Source organism: Schistocerca cancellata, chromosome 12 (genome assembly GCF_023864275.1).
Source record: "Schistocerca cancellata isolate TAMUIC-IGC-003103 chromosome 12, iqSchCanc2.1, whole genome shotgun sequence".
NCBI classification, from domain to species: domain Eukaryota; kingdom Metazoa; phylum Arthropoda; class Insecta; order Orthoptera; family Acrididae; genus Schistocerca; species Schistocerca cancellata.
This window is the reverse complement of record NC_064637.1, coordinates 159,237,994-159,253,313: the sequence shown is the minus strand read 5'-3', so window position 1 is coordinate 159,253,313 and position 15,320 is coordinate 159,237,994. Positions and strand designations below refer to the sequence as shown.

The 15,320-nt window shown below is 40.1% G+C and overlaps 2 protein-coding genes across 2 annotated transcripts in view; one reads left to right on the top strand and one right to left on the bottom strand.

Moving 5' to 3' along the window:
- The window catches only part of LOC126109859 (N-chimaerin), a 50,425-nt gene extending 36,941 nt beyond the window's left edge, over window positions 1-13,484 (bottom strand). The window contains exons 1-4 of the mRNA XM_049914925.1: window positions 13,212-13,484; window positions 13,015-13,065; window positions 10,885-11,083; window positions 2,896-3,175 (exon numbers count right to left, since the gene is read on the bottom strand). Of these exons, the coding sequence (XP_049770882.1) occupies window positions 2,896-3,175; window positions 10,885-11,083; window positions 13,015-13,065; window positions 13,212-13,236 (555 nt within the window). The 5' untranslated portion in view covers window positions 13,237-13,484. The remainder of the gene's footprint in view (window positions 1-2,895; window positions 3,176-10,884; window positions 11,084-13,014; window positions 13,066-13,211) is intronic.
- A 139-nt stretch (window positions 13,485-13,623) lies between these two features.
- On the top strand, window positions 13,624-14,667 carry LOC126109860 (cytochrome c oxidase subunit NDUFA4). Its single transcript, XM_049914926.1, has 3 exons — window positions 13,624-13,781; window positions 14,081-14,227; window positions 14,388-14,667. Exons 1-3 carry the CDS (start codon window positions 13,740-13,742, stop codon window positions 14,448-14,450), a joined length of 252 nt encoding a protein of 83 aa, XP_049770883.1. The 5' UTR covers window positions 13,624-13,739; the 3' UTR covers window positions 14,451-14,667.
- The last annotated feature ends 653 nt before the right edge of the window (window positions 14,668-15,320 follow it).

The following is a 15,320-nucleotide window of genomic DNA, read 5'->3' as shown; positions in this document are numbered from 1 at the left end:
ATGAGGAAAGAGAGCCTCCACTCACCCAAAAAATGGAGCTTCAGAAGGGAGATAGTCAGAATAAAAGAACCAGATTGATTCTTTGGCTTTCAAATTATTTAGTCGTCTTCTGTGCTGATAGAAAAGAGTGCTGTCAACCTTCCACAGGTACGGCTTCTGAAAAAGAATAAAAAATTCAGAAGCTGGAGGGCTGCTCTAGTGCACAAAAGTGCATGTTCACAACTTTGCTTGGCAGATGAGTGGTGGATTGCCTAAAACTTCAGACATGGCTACAAATACCAGCAAAAGTTATTAAAAGTCTGTCCTCTTAATCTACATAAGACTTTTCAACACGAATAAAGATCATCTATGCACCACCACCACCATCACCTTCATGTAGTCTGTTTCAGAGGTAAACCTATGTCTTTTCTTGTGTGCCCACTACATTTCTCTCCCCACTCTGTTCAGTCTTCTCCTTTCTTCATCACACATTCCTCCACTCCAGCACACCTACATAACACCATCATCCTCTTTCCACTCGCATAACAGTGCTGCGCAATACCTGCAGGTTATTCTGCAAGTTTTGCTATCCCCATTACTATACATCCTTAAATACGAGTAGAACATCCCACTGGATTAATTTGGCATCCTTCTATCGAGTAGGCATACATTACACCAGTTCCGAAACATTTTACTACTAACAGGAAAGTAATTTTTCTATTGACACTAGGCACTACAATAAATACATGATGAGCACTACTTCTCCAGATTGACTAATTGCACACTGCAAACAGCAACTACCAGGTGTGAGGAGGAGGAGTGGTGGTGGTGGTGGTGGTGGTGGTGGTGGTGGTGGGGGGGGGGGGGGGGCGGGGAGGAAGGGGAAATACACTTTATGACTGTCAGGAGTGATACACAGCAAATTTTGTTAGACTGTGCAAGAAGAGTTCTCTCATTGTGTGTGCACAGAACACATTGGGCTCCTCACTTTTTTGCATTTCACTTTAGTGTAATGTTGACCAAATACAATCAGATATGTCCATACTAAACCCTGAGTATGCATACTGTCTCAAACCGACGTACACTCTTCCATTAGTCACTTGCGTATACAGGGTGCTCTAAAATTCCCCTCCCAAACTTCTAGGACTTGTAGAAGGGACTGAGTCGACAATACTTAGAATAATTGGAACCCACGAGCAGAAACATACCATTTCTGTGTTGCAGCCATTTGAAAACATGTTTGCTAGGTAGGTATGCAAAGAGTAGTCACAGTCAGGGATTCTTACGTATGATCTAATTCGAATTCTCTGACCCGGTTCGACCTTCATTCACGCGCCTGCTAGTGTCGGAGCAACACGGCTGAGTATGCAGTTGCAGAATACGACGACGCAACCCTTCTGTACAGTGAAGCTCACGGTAATGGAAGAGCTGCTCGTCACATTTATCGAGATCATTATCCGTGACATTTGACTCCACCGCGTACCATTTTCGCCACAATTACGCGACGGCTTCGAGAAAGGAGTACCTTCCCTACATTCACTGTCAGCAGGCATGACTGCGGTGTTCAAAGGAGATGCTGCACACCCACACTGGGAGATACCATACTGCATCATGCTGTCAATGATGTACTGGATCACAACTAATAAATTAATTGTAAATGTGGTTGCGTTACTGACATCTTTTCAAATAGATGTGGCACAGAAATGGTACGTTTCCGGACATAGGTTCCAGTTCAAAATACTGTCTACTCAATCCTCTCAGCAAGTCCTAGACGTTTGTTAGGGGAATTTTAGAGCACCCCGTATATACATACAGCGGTGTTTCCCAATTTGTGTCACACAAACTTCTAGAGGTTGTAGAGGGGATGCAGAAGATCAACTTTTAAATACGAACCCACACCTGGAAACGTCATCCGACGACGCTACAGAGTGTCAACATTATAGGTGCTGCTGCCTGTAAACATATGTATATACAGGGTGATTCCGTGATGATATTACAAACTTTCACGGATGATGGGGGCGGGTAAATGCATCAGTTTGAGGTAAGGGTCCCTAATCTGGAAATTAATGAGTCAAAAGTTGCAAGCGAAAATCATTTTGATACCTCTGACAGTGGAATACGTGTACTAGTAACATCGCTAATAACGTAGGACATGCAACTTTCAGAGGTGGTAGTATGGACCATGACAAGAAAAAACGTCTAGTAAATAGGGGCTCTAAAATGCATACCCGAGGTCTATGAGCACTTGTTCATCTTCACCTGTGTGAAACACATCTCCTTTATTGCACCTAGCTCACAACATACCCATTTTAAAGCACACATTTACTGGACTTTTTTCTTGTTTTGGTCCATGCTACCGCTTCTAAAAGTTGCCTACCCAACAATCTAAGCAACAATAGTACCGGTATATGTATTCCATGGTCAGAGGTATCAGAACAGCTGCTGCTTATAGGCTTTGACTCATTCGTTTCCTGTACAGCAACAATTACCTTAAATTGATACATTTATCCTTGTCTATCATCCTTGACAGTTTGTATCATCATCACAGAATCACCCTGTATATACATGTACATTCATGCACTGGCACCTACAACTACAGCGATCTATAGCGTTGTCCGATGACAGTTCCGGACATGGGTTCTTATGTAAAACTTGATCTACTAAGTCCCGTCTACAGCCTCTAGAAGTGTGTAACATGAATTGTAAAATGCCCTGTATATTTGTATGTGTGACATATGTCTCACCTGAAGTCAACTGACAGATCCTATGTATGAAAAATGATCCTTGAGCACATAGCTTATTAATACTAGATAGAATAAAAAATACTGACACAAGTAGAACAAACAATTTCTTGAGATATAGTGTGTGTATTAGAATATGTAGAAATAAAGAGCTACGAAATTATTAAGATCTTACATCTGAACCAGAAATCTGCGAAGCTTCCCTCTCAGCTTGCAGCAGTGAGACATTACAGCCAATTACAGCCCTTCTCTTCAGCTTATTGAGTGTCACGTATGGCGAAGTCTCATAACAACTGATGCTGTCCATCAGCTCTATGTAGGAACGGGCATGTGTCTCTATGTAGAGCGTTACCAGGCCATCGGCTACGAGGTCGTGTACCGTGTCGAATCGCTTGTCCAGCACGTAGTGCTGCCCGTCATAGTACAGTTTGTAATGCTTCAGCTTGCCACCAAACCTGTAGAGCATTCACAAGTGTTATGAACCTATATCCTTCGAAAAATTTAAAAAATCTGCATATAAAAATTCTTTATATTAGGAAAAAACACTTGCTGAAAGGCATAACATGACAAATTACTACAAAATTATTTTGAGAACCAAATGCCAGGGATTTTTCAAGCCTGTTTTACCAACACTGACATACTTTGTACAACTTTAGGTAGGGCATTCATAAACCTTTCCCTTAAAATACAGGCCACAGTGACTCCTCATATACGTTGAGACCTATGTAATGTTTATTTGGCAAGTATACCAGACTCCATAAACATAACCAGATGCAGAGCTCCAACTTCACACTTTAATAGATATACAATGATGAATTCAAATGAAAACCTTAAAAGTACTATAATACTTTTAATTGTAACAATGAACAAAAATCTTCCACATCGTTTTTCGACACACTCTCCCTAACGTTGAATGCACATATTCCACCACTTTGGAAGTGCATAGGTGTGATGATGAAAGAATTCTTTTATTTGAGTGTGTAGCCAGTTGTGCATGGTGGTTTACATCTCTTCGTCACTTCTGAAATGCCTGCCATCCACTGCTGCTTTGAGTGCACCGAACTGATGAAAATCTGAAGTGAGGGCTGGTGAATTAGGAGGATGTACCAGACTTTAAAATTTAATTCCCTGAATAGTCTCAAATTACTCCATTTCCGCCTTAGAAGAGAATGAGCACAACTTTTCCAGCAGACGGCTGAGCGCAGAATTTTTCTGGTTTCGGCAATGAGGTGAGGCGCCATTCCTCACTAGACTTTTTCGTTCCTGGTTAGTGACAGTGGACCCGAGTTTTATCACCTGTCACGATTTTTCCCGGAAATGTGTCACCTTCGATGTCAAAACAAGGCAAAAGTTCTTCACAGGTATCAAGCGATGGTCTTTCGATTCAGCGGTTGACTGATGTTGTCATCCATCTTGTAGACACCTTATTGAAGTGCGGTACACCGTGAAGAATATTCTGCATCAAACCAATAATAATCTTCAAAAATGTGGCTATTTTGTTCGGAGTTCCGTGCCTGTTCTCCTTTACGAGCTCCTCCAGTAATGCAATGTTCTTGTCCGACACTATGCGGTGTCCTGTCTGGTCTTGGGGCACTCTTCACAGAAGTTACGTAACTTCTAAACTTGCTACTCCACTTGTACGCTAGCTGCAACAGCAAACACAAAGCACCATACTGTGCTGTCATTCTACGATTAACACAAAAAAAGCATCAGAGACGGCTGCTCAATTGCCACACATGTTGACGGCGGGGTAGGCACCTTGTTGTAGATGCTGCTGCCTTCTCCTGAGTTGTAACATTACTCTGCCACCTGTCTGTCACTTTCTGAACCTCAAAGAACACGACTGCCACCTACCAACCATTATACAAATTTTCTAAATATTATGGAACGTCCAAGGTTTTCATCTGAATTACCCTCGAACTTACCTTTTTCTCCTCTGAGTTCATAGTTTTACCAGGAGGTGCAGATGGTTCCTTCTCAAGTCTTGAAGATATTACATTATCTTACCAATCAATAACTTACAAAAGAAATCTTTACATAATGTTTATTTTCTACTTGCAAGCCCGAAACAGAAAACTGATAATAGCTGAAAATTTAACGTGGCTGAAATCAGTGCTGCCACCATCTAATCGTGTCAAATGAGTACAGTGACTTAACATGTGTGTGGTTCAAAGCGTGTGCCAATTTCCCCTCAATTCTGACAGCTGTGGTGCCATTGTTACAGGATCTACTGCGCCACACTTTGTAATGAAAACCTGTCGCTCAATACAGTTTACAATTTATATGACTAAATAAAACACGGTTCCGACTTTTGACAAATGTTAGAAATGTTAGAAACAGTTTCAAAAAAAGAAAATTGAAAGCAAGAACTTGAATCAGAGACAGTTGACTGATCAAATACAAGTACAATGATTGGTAATACAGAACACAAAAGTTCAAGCAAGTTTTATGTTATAATCAAAGCATAAATTAAGTAACATCGCAATGACTTTTAATATGTGACAATTTAGCTGAAAGAAAAAAAGAATTTTCAGTCTAAAATAACTGCTTCAGTGTCAATCCAGTGCTTGCTACCAATCTTGTACTGTTGAAGAGTGGTGAATTCAATAGAATTTTATCACAAAGTCACTACAGAAAATATGGTAATTGGCAATTGAAAGATACTACCATTGCTGAAAAAGTGGATATTTGAAGTTTATGTTCAGTGCACCTGACACTCTTTTTTGTATTGATATTTACTTTTCTTGTTAAGATGGGTCATCTGGTTCTAAAACTTTTCAAACCTTCCTCTGAAAGAACCACAGCTGTTTGGCAATGGAATGAATATTTTAAGGCCAACTCCTAACACCACAGAAATTGACAGCTGCCTTAAGCAGACGTGTCATTAATGTTTCTATGTGTGTTCTTGTACTGTCTATATTGACATGTATCAGCAGCTACAAGGTAACCAATGGGGTGTATTTCAGCAGAGAAATGTTGAAGTTTCATCTAATGTAAGTAATGCAGTTTCACACAACATACCAGTACTCACAAAAAAGGAGAGTCCAGTGCTGAGCTAAAACAACACACGAAAATCAACTAGGCGATACAAGGGCAAAAATCACAATAACTGAAATCACGTGCTAGAATCAACAGTCTTACGTAACACAACACAACAATGTCTAAACTTTTTTTGTCGTATGACATTTTTTAAAACTGCTGTAAATCTAAGTACTCTGGTACAAATGTGCTAAAACTAAATAAGCTGGTTTTGGTCCTACTCTTGCCTCTGAACACCACTATGCAACAATATCTACCCCACCCCACGTAAATCCCTTTGCCAACAAAACCCACAAGAATGCGGTTTACAACCATACCCACAAAAAATTTTCACCTACAAAAATTCCAGTCTTTTTTAAAAGTATAATCTTCAACACCACACCTAAATTGAATCAAGCCAGAACCAAAACTTCAGCAACATTTTTGATGTTATCCTATCTTCTGTGCACACATCTACGACAGTAATATTTCTTCTTCCAATATTTCAGCTGTTAAGCTCACAGCCATCAAGGCGAGTCTGTGACTTAATTAAAACCGTGTAACACAGTAATATACAGTAACTCATTACATCAAATGGTTCTAATTAAGTAGTTTTGCTATCCCTGGTAGAAGTCCAAAAACTGATGGAAATTCTGTTTGCTGGAAAAACTCCAAGAAACATGTTTTCGATCTTGTTTGTACGTCAGTCTAGAGTTCAGTGGCTCAGTTAACAGTGGTACACAAAAATACTGAAACACAGCAACGAGTGCATGCTTGAAAAGAAAAGCAAATGCCAGCCAAGCCTGCAGGTTGCACTGTTGTATTTGAAAACAAGCAGGCAACTGTGCAATGTCCTCAACATGCTGTGACTGTCAGTCGTCGTCTGAACAGTGTACTCCGTAGTCACGATGCATTACCTAGGAGCTCCGGGCATCCAAATGTGGGCACACTGTCGGTGCTCGTATAGTTGGTGCTTCTGTGACCGAGGGAGCTGAAGTGTTCTGTGTTCCAAGAGTCACTGTATCGAAGATTTGCACCACGTACAACGTAAGCGGAGAAACATCAGTCGCAAGTCACAACTCGGACGAAACTGTGCCGAGTGACTGTGACGGTTCATCACCGAAGAGGATCGTGACGGAAAAGAACAACATTTGCAAAAGTCACTGCACAAAAGTCACTGACACGAAGGGAGATCCGTAAGCAGGGAATTGCAGGGTGAGCCGGTATTCCAAAACAATTAATCAGTGGTGCAAATGCCCCTAACAGGAAAATGTGGTGCAGAAGTGAGCCGTGTGTACTTCCATCTTTCCACGGCTCGTTTCCTGAGCATCGCGCGGAGCCAATATTTTTGGTAATCGACAGTGTTTGGGCGCGATCGGGCTCTAGCTGTCTTTTACTGTTTCGCTTCTATTTCGTTTTTCAGCAGTTGTTCAGGGTTGATCTTTTATGAAGCTCTTTCGTTTGAACTCCCGCCCATAGTGTACCCACTATCGATTGCGAGTTCTGTCTTTGGTGTTCTTAGAAGCCGTAGGTTGGTAACACGACCGACTCACGTGTTTACTGCAGCAGACTCTTTGGACTGTACTATTTACAGGCGAGCGCGCTCACAGTGGAGGAGGTTGTCGCGCAGTGGCCTTCGTGTCTGCTCTGGTGGCGTCGACATCCTACCTTCCGCGTACTGTTGGTTATCGAACACGCACTTCTACCCGTGGAGGAACGCCGGCCTGGTTGTGCCCCTCTGTCCGCTCTTCACTGGTTGTCCGCAGGAGGTGGATAGCAGTCTAATCGTCGTCTGCGTCGACGAAGGCAAACAAACAGTAACCATCGTGCGGCAGTGGAGCCGCCATTCGGCGAGGGTTTGAGTCCGGGAGCAGTTCGGCTGGGTCGGTGTCTGCCGGGACGACTGGGGACGGCTCAGAATTGTGCACAGCAGTCCCGGACAAACGACGAAGTGCACCGAGGGAAAGGAAAAAAGAAGTTAAGTGTGAGTGTTTCAAGTTGATCGTCCTTTGGGACTGAGTTCATCCAGTCGTCTTTCCCGCCTTGTGGCCACCGCCATGGCAATCCTCTGTTCTGTTCACTGGTGCAATTCTGACAGTTCAGATTACTCCACGCATCGTTGCTAACATGTGTAGTGGTGTATTTTGGTAGTTATTTGTGTACGTTTGCACTTCTATGTTTTGGTAGTTCATCCTCCCGCCCTGTGGTTGCACAATTTCAGGTGGGGAGTTAGTTCCTTGTCTCCCAAGATCTAGCGCTGTATTATTAAGTTTAATTCTAGTTCAGTCTAGTGTTCTGTTAATCCCTGGGTATATGTGTCCGCTATACTATTTGCGCTGTATTTATTCTAAGTGAGTTGCACTGACAGTAGTTGGGGGTTCCAGTCCTGTAACGGAGCTGATAAGGGGTCACATTTCGACTTGTCAATTGGAGGGTGTTGCCATAGAGGTTTGTTAACATTGGCATGTCAGCGTTGTCTAGCGCTACCGGGACCTAAAGAAGAACATTAGGGAATGTTGTTACACGTACTTGTTTTCATTTCGATATCTGTATTTGTGAAGGCAACCGCATGAAGTAAGATCTGTTCTGAAGCTATGCTGGATCTTGCACTCTTGGGATTTTTGTTTTGTTTTGATCCCGACTATTTGGGTGTCAGGAATATGGAACTGGGTTATTAATGTTTGGCTTGAACAGCGGATACATGGCTAGGTTAGTACGTGTGTAGTGGCATGGCGTCCTCGTGAAGGCGTGCCCGCTAGATTGCTATTGCGGCTCCTCAAAGTGTAATTTCCACCTTACTAAAACCCCCTTGTTAAAAGGGAGGAAGGAAAAAAAAAACCCTTTAGAAATACCTTCTATTTGCATTAACTATCTTACCTGTTGCTTAAGTAAATATCTGCTCAGTGATTAAGCTAATGGGAGCACCTATCCTAAAAGCAACTAGCACACTTCTGTTATGGTGGCCCTCGTGCCTATTTTGGACTGAAAGATTGTATAAACAGGCTTACATGCTCCACATCGAACTTCTGATGTTTTTTGAGTGATTGTGGATTATTAAAATTGATTATAGTGCAAACGTTTGTATTTTACCAACTGTGTTTATAAGTTATTAATGTGACTGACTGGAATGTAATACGAAAGTTTTAGGACCATAGGCTGTCCAGGTAGAAATTTTGAAGCCATGCTGTGTTGTGAATTCACGTATTTATGTTTTATATTGCAATGAGAATTTAAATGTGGTAAACCCACGCTTTGTGATTAATAATTAAAGATTTAAGAGTGTGTTCACTTAGCGCTTACTTATGTGTTGTGTTATTATTATTTTTAAAAATTATAATAGGTGTTTTAGTTTCTTAAATTAAAGCCTTTCCAATTCGAAAGTGGTGGCCCTCCCATTTTGGGCAATTGTAAGCATCGAAGCAGGATTTACGTAGTTGGTGTTATGTACTGTATGTTATGAATAAATTATTTATGTGTTAAATCACGTCTGATATGTCAATTCCTTGGCCCCGACCACACCTTGGTCGTAGTCTTTTAATATTAAATGATCAGGCCACCGTTCCAAGAAGCACCTGGACTATTAAGCAATGGAAAAAAGTCACTTTGTCAGATGAGTCCAGTTTCACATTCTTTCCAACTTATGACCAAGTTTACTTCCCAAGAGTGAACGACAGCTGGGGAATTGGTGACGATTTAGGCAGCCATTACGTGGTATCCAGTGGGCCTCACGGTTACTCTGCAAGGTTGGATTACTGCCAAGGATTATGTGACTAATTTGGCCCGTTCCCTGGTACAATCTTTGCTCACCAATAGCGACACTATCCGAGATGACAGGATCCCTGTTCCCACAGGTTTCATCGTCCATGACTGATTCTGTGAAAATAAGCATGGAATGCCGCACCTCCTCTGGCCACCAGTCACCAGATCTCAGTATTAATGAGCTTTGGTGGTCTACTTTGGAGAGAAGGGTGTGCGATTACAATCCACTGCCATCACCATTATCTGAAACTGCCAGCATTTTTCAGAAAGTAAGAAATAAAATTCCCTTGGAAAAAAAAAAAAAAATAAAATAAAATAAAATAAAAAATAAAATAAAATAAAAAAAAAAAAAAATTACAGGACCTGTATTTATCCATTCTGAGAAGACTTCTAGCAGTCTTCAGACAACACTAAACAGTGTAGTTATGGCGTGCGAGACACACACGTCTCTCGCAGTTGACTCACGTATTGTGTGCAGCTGATCTTCTTCTCGGGTCAGACGGCTGCGTCGATCTTCATGAACTCTTCTTCTCCGAAGACTCTAGCTGGTTAAGGGAATTTAAAAATAGGCTTCTTTTCTACACTCGAAATGATTCTGTACTCTCAGGATACTTTTGTTCAGCTCTGCTATATTTTCATCTCCACAATAAAACAACTTCACAAGATTCACACAAGCATTCAACTCTCGTGAGTCAATCCCATCTTGGACCATTAGAAACTAACAAATACAATTATAATATGTTTGGTTTAATAACCACTATAAAGCCAGTTCTTGGTTCGAGCAAGTCCAACACCCGAAAGTCAAACGTAAAAGTCTTTAGTTCAATACATAATTCATTTGTTCACAACAATACAGTCGTTACACCGTCAAGGAATAGAGCGAGCTTGCTCCTCGTACTGGATATAGCTTCTCAGGCGCACACTGCAAACACTTGTCCGCGACGAACGACTGTCGCTATTGCCGTATTCTCCCGATACACGTCCATCCTGCACACACAGAAACTGGCAGCAAGGCAGACACATCTTCGTTCTCACACCCTCGTACTTAAAATATCGGGTGTTCGAGATGGTGGAAAGCCGAATTTACACCAAAATTCTCGAGGCACTACAGATTGTAAGCTATTTTGAATGTCAGTGGTTTTCCTACACCTTATTAGGTGTGGTAATATGTTGTGTTTTTGGTGTTTTCAAATTTTGGCCATCCCTTGTAATTGGTGAATGGTTACTTTTCTCCTTTCATGAAATCCCTTTGAAAATACTCTGTACCATGCAGTGACCTCTTAACTTGGTCTTATTATTCAAACAATCTGTAGACAGACCTCTTTCTTTAACTTTCTCTCTGTTTTTTTATTTTTTTTAAAAGCAGCTTTTCATAAATATATTTTACCTGAATGTAAGGGTGAAGCAGCCGCCATTTCTGTTCGATCTCCGTACAAGGAATGCCCCCTCTTCTGTTACAATTGCTTCAGCCTCAGTGTGTGACATATCGCCGTGGTACTCCCGACCATAGTACTGAGGTCGGCTGTGCACAGGAATCGAGCATGGCACCATGATGGGTCGAGGTGCTTCCTGCTGCAAGCGATACACTGTGAAAAGGAGGTAAGCAAAATCAATTTGTAACATTTTAGCAAGTCAGGTTTCTTTAACTTCTGCCACAATAAAGAAGAGAATGACAGGAAGTCGGGTAGGCTGGAGTTTAAGGTTGTGTTGGCAATGACGTCATTAGAGACAAAGCCCAAGCTGAAAATGGACAAGACTGAGGAAGAAATTAATTTCATTCCAGCATTTGTTGATGTGATTTACTCAAACCACAGTAAAGAAATGTACATGGCATTTTTTGACAAACCCCAAAGTTAGTTGCATCATGACTCAAGGGCAAGGGAGGGCCATGGCACCCATAGCTCCCACGGAAAAAATAAATTAATTAATTAAAAAAAATATTATAGTGTAGTTGGGTGTCTTTCTTTCAAGAAAATGATTTAAATGTCAGTATTAGACAGGTTTTTAGCAGAGCCAGAACTGACACTTTTCATAGCTACTTACAAATCTTCATTCATCTTCAAAAATATTAAAAATACCCCATACAAACTAGTGCACAGACATGCCCTTGTCCCGATTGGTCTCTCAATCTCTACAGCGTATGATGTGTTCCTTCATCCCTACATAATAGTTTTCTTTTACTTCTTCTGAGTGGAGTATACATGATGAAAGGGTGGAATTAGATGCACAGTGTACATGTGTAGGAATGCACAATGAATACAGTTCACTGCCATGGCAATAGTAGGTTTCCCATTCAAGAAAAGGCATGATGTGTCACATGGTAGTCTAATATACAACAGGTTATCAGTGTGCAAAGACACTTTTGGGAAGAGCCTGGCTCTGTGGCCCCATTCTCAGCTGGGGCCTGCACAGGGATGGTCAATTCCAGCAGAGTAGTTGCCTTGAACTGCAACAAAAAAATGCTCAAACAATGGATCATCAAGACAGACATTGAGCACATAGAAGCATAGTCTCCGGAAATCGATTTGTGCTTTGGCACCTGAATTTGTTGAAATCTGTGATATGTTATGTTGCACACAAAGGGTTGTACCCACAGTGTTAAAGCAGTCACCGTCCTGTCGGAGATGGCATGCCATTGACTTCCTCCAACCTTCGAATTGACTTATCCAGACAGTTATGAGGGGGCTAAAGTTTAACGTGGATTCACAGTGAAACTCAGCATTCTTCACATCAACAAACACTTTCATAGGTGAGAGAAGTGATAAGTGACAGATAAAAAGTATTATGATTGACCAGGAATAGAAGCATAAAATAATGGTTTTTACAAATAAACCATACTGACATTCACCTTCATGTAATTTAGGTAAACAGTAGAAAATCTAAATCTGCATGAAATCAGATCACTGATAAATAGAAAAGTTAAATTAATATTATTTCAATGATTAGGATAAAGTTTTCATTGTACATGACCTTTACGATAACTATAACTAAATGCAATGACTGCTGACCCTATCCTATATTTCATGCAACTGAAATAATTCATTAGCAACAATGAAAACAATTACCATGTTAAAACACAATGTCATTGATGGGTCTAACCAGATGACCACTGGGAAAGTATGTCATCAGCAATGGACAGAACAAGAGAAAGAAGATTGGGGTTAACTTCCCTTAAATGACAAAGGAGGTTGATTTACAAGTTCAGGCAGGACATGGCTGGGAAGGAAATAGGCATTTGTCATTTTGAATACCTATCCCAGCATTTACCTTAGATTAGGAACATACAGACTGGTGAAAATCATTAACAAGTAAGCTGCATGAAAGGTACAAAATTATTACAATTAAAAAATAGGCAATATGTGTTTATTGACATCCTTCATCTGACGAGAAAAATATTACATAAATACTGTTCAACACACAACTGATGCTACATGCACTAACCGCTGTAACTGATAACACACTTATCTTTAATATTACAAACTAAGCTTGTCATTCACGAGAAGGAAGGTGCACTTACAATTTGGATTCCAAACGTGTCTAATCGGCGACCCCTCCTGATTTACATCACCTGAAACAAGCCACGGTTAAAAGTACTGTACTGAAACAGTAAAAGTATTTTATATGGCGAAAACTTAGTGTTATGGTGAAAGTGAATCAGGTTTTATTGTGTACTAACAACAAACCTGGCACGTAACTTACAACAGTACTGCTTACCATTGCTCAGTCTATTGTAACTCATTTTCTCTTCCAGCCAGGACCAAAGCCTTAACGCAAACCAAAGTATTGTAATCTCATTATTACGGTCGTCATTTGCAACTGAAAGTAATAACTCATTTTCACTATCGGGTTCACCACACAACGCATAATACTTTCGACAAGTCAATTGCCCTAAACTGTGTTCGAATTATTGACAACACAGAAAACACCAAAGATACAAATTACAATGTCGAAGATAGGTCACAACAAACTTGTCAGTTGTCAATTATTGTTGTACCACTTCACATTAATAACTGTGTGAAGTATACTGTTTGCTAGAACTGAAAGTAAAAGCCCTTACGAAAATATGAAATATTAATTATGAATTGTATTCAGACGATAATTGAGAATGTTATAGTACTCGCTGGTTTTGCTGAACTGTACACTTGACGAACGTATTACGTCCTATTCTAGTATTAATCCCAGTCTTCTGGAAGAGCAGAGAAGGGTTGCCGTAATCGCGGATTTGAATTTATCTTGTGCAAAATGCAGGGACTGTCATTTTCAAGCCTGAAGAAAAATCCATCAGTGAGTGTAACTGTATGTAATGTGAACAAATCTTCCTCTGTAATGTTTTCTTAATGGTAATGTCCGTGTCGTAACATATACTGCATTGGAGGACAACATAGGTCGCATGTTGAATTCTTATTAATGAAAGCTAAGAAAGAGGCGATTGATAGTTATGTTGACAAGAGTTCCTCAGACTAACTCATATTCAGAGGAAGATTTGTCTCTAGACACTAAAGTCATGAGTGTCACGACCTTGGTTAAGATCAACATTGCCGAGGAATGTTCATTGTGAAATACTGTTCTGCGTTCTTTCACAGTTAATTCCCTTGTACATATGCTTGGGAGCAGGGGTAGCGGGAGCGATCTTTTACACGCTTCGACTCGCTACCCGAAACCCTGAAGTTACGTGGAATAAGAGATCCAATCCCGAACCTTGGAATGATTACTCCAACAAGCAGTACAAGGTAATAACGAACGGGCATATTGATTCTTTTAGTTTTGTATCTTGGTACCAAATACGGTAATGTATATTAAATTTCACTATGCTGATTTATATATTGCCTAGAACAGAATTCTTGATTGCGACATACGTAATTAATATTTTTTAAATATTTTCATTGACAGTTTTACTCGCCAGTGAGGGATTACTCGAAGATTGAGAGCCCCGCACCGAAGTACCAGGAATAATAATCTCGTGTAAAAGTCCTAGTTAAGTGATACTGTGTATCTTGAATGCAGTGTGTAGAAAATGATCTGATACAGTGAATCTCTCACGTAGAGGTTCCAGTAGGTCTGAAATCTTTACTAAGCATGTAAAAATATTTATAAGTTTTCTCAGTGATGATTTTTGAATATTATGATGACTAATAAATGTGTGTTACTGAGCTGACCATTCCAATAAGTATTCATTCTTTTTCTTCAGAATATTGTAACATGTTTCCTTTCTTTACTGTACACTTAAAAAAGGTCTCGGAAATAGTGTAGAAGGTTGTGGACAGAAAAGTCACTATTATTTATCGCGGACATTCTGAATAATATTAAAAAAAAAAAATCTTGCACATTAGGTCCTTGTTCTCATTTTCTAATATTGCTGTGGATGTATGTATCGAATAATACTGTCCTTTTACCTTGATAAACGACTAGAAAAACTGGTCTCAGTTCTGTGGTTTGATGCTGTAGCAACCATGCAGAAATGTGTAAAAGAATATTTAATTTGGAATTTAAGGAGATGATTTTCTTTAACTTCTGAGACCAGGCAGTTGAATAGTCCATTTAAATTAAAATCTTAATAAACTGGAAAAGATTGTAAATTGAGTTATAGAAAATAAAACCTTTTCATTTAAATATATGAAATCAACATTCATTCGCACATCATTCAGTAGGCTGTTTATTTGTACAGACTGATGTGTACAGACATCTTTCATTCTCACCTTTTGCATGCTACTTATTGCCTGTGAGCTGCTAGGCTTTTTACAATTTCTGGGCAATTCTCAATAGCATGTAACGTAATACTTCATTCACTCAAGAAATGTAATTATGTGCAGCGGCATTTCGTAG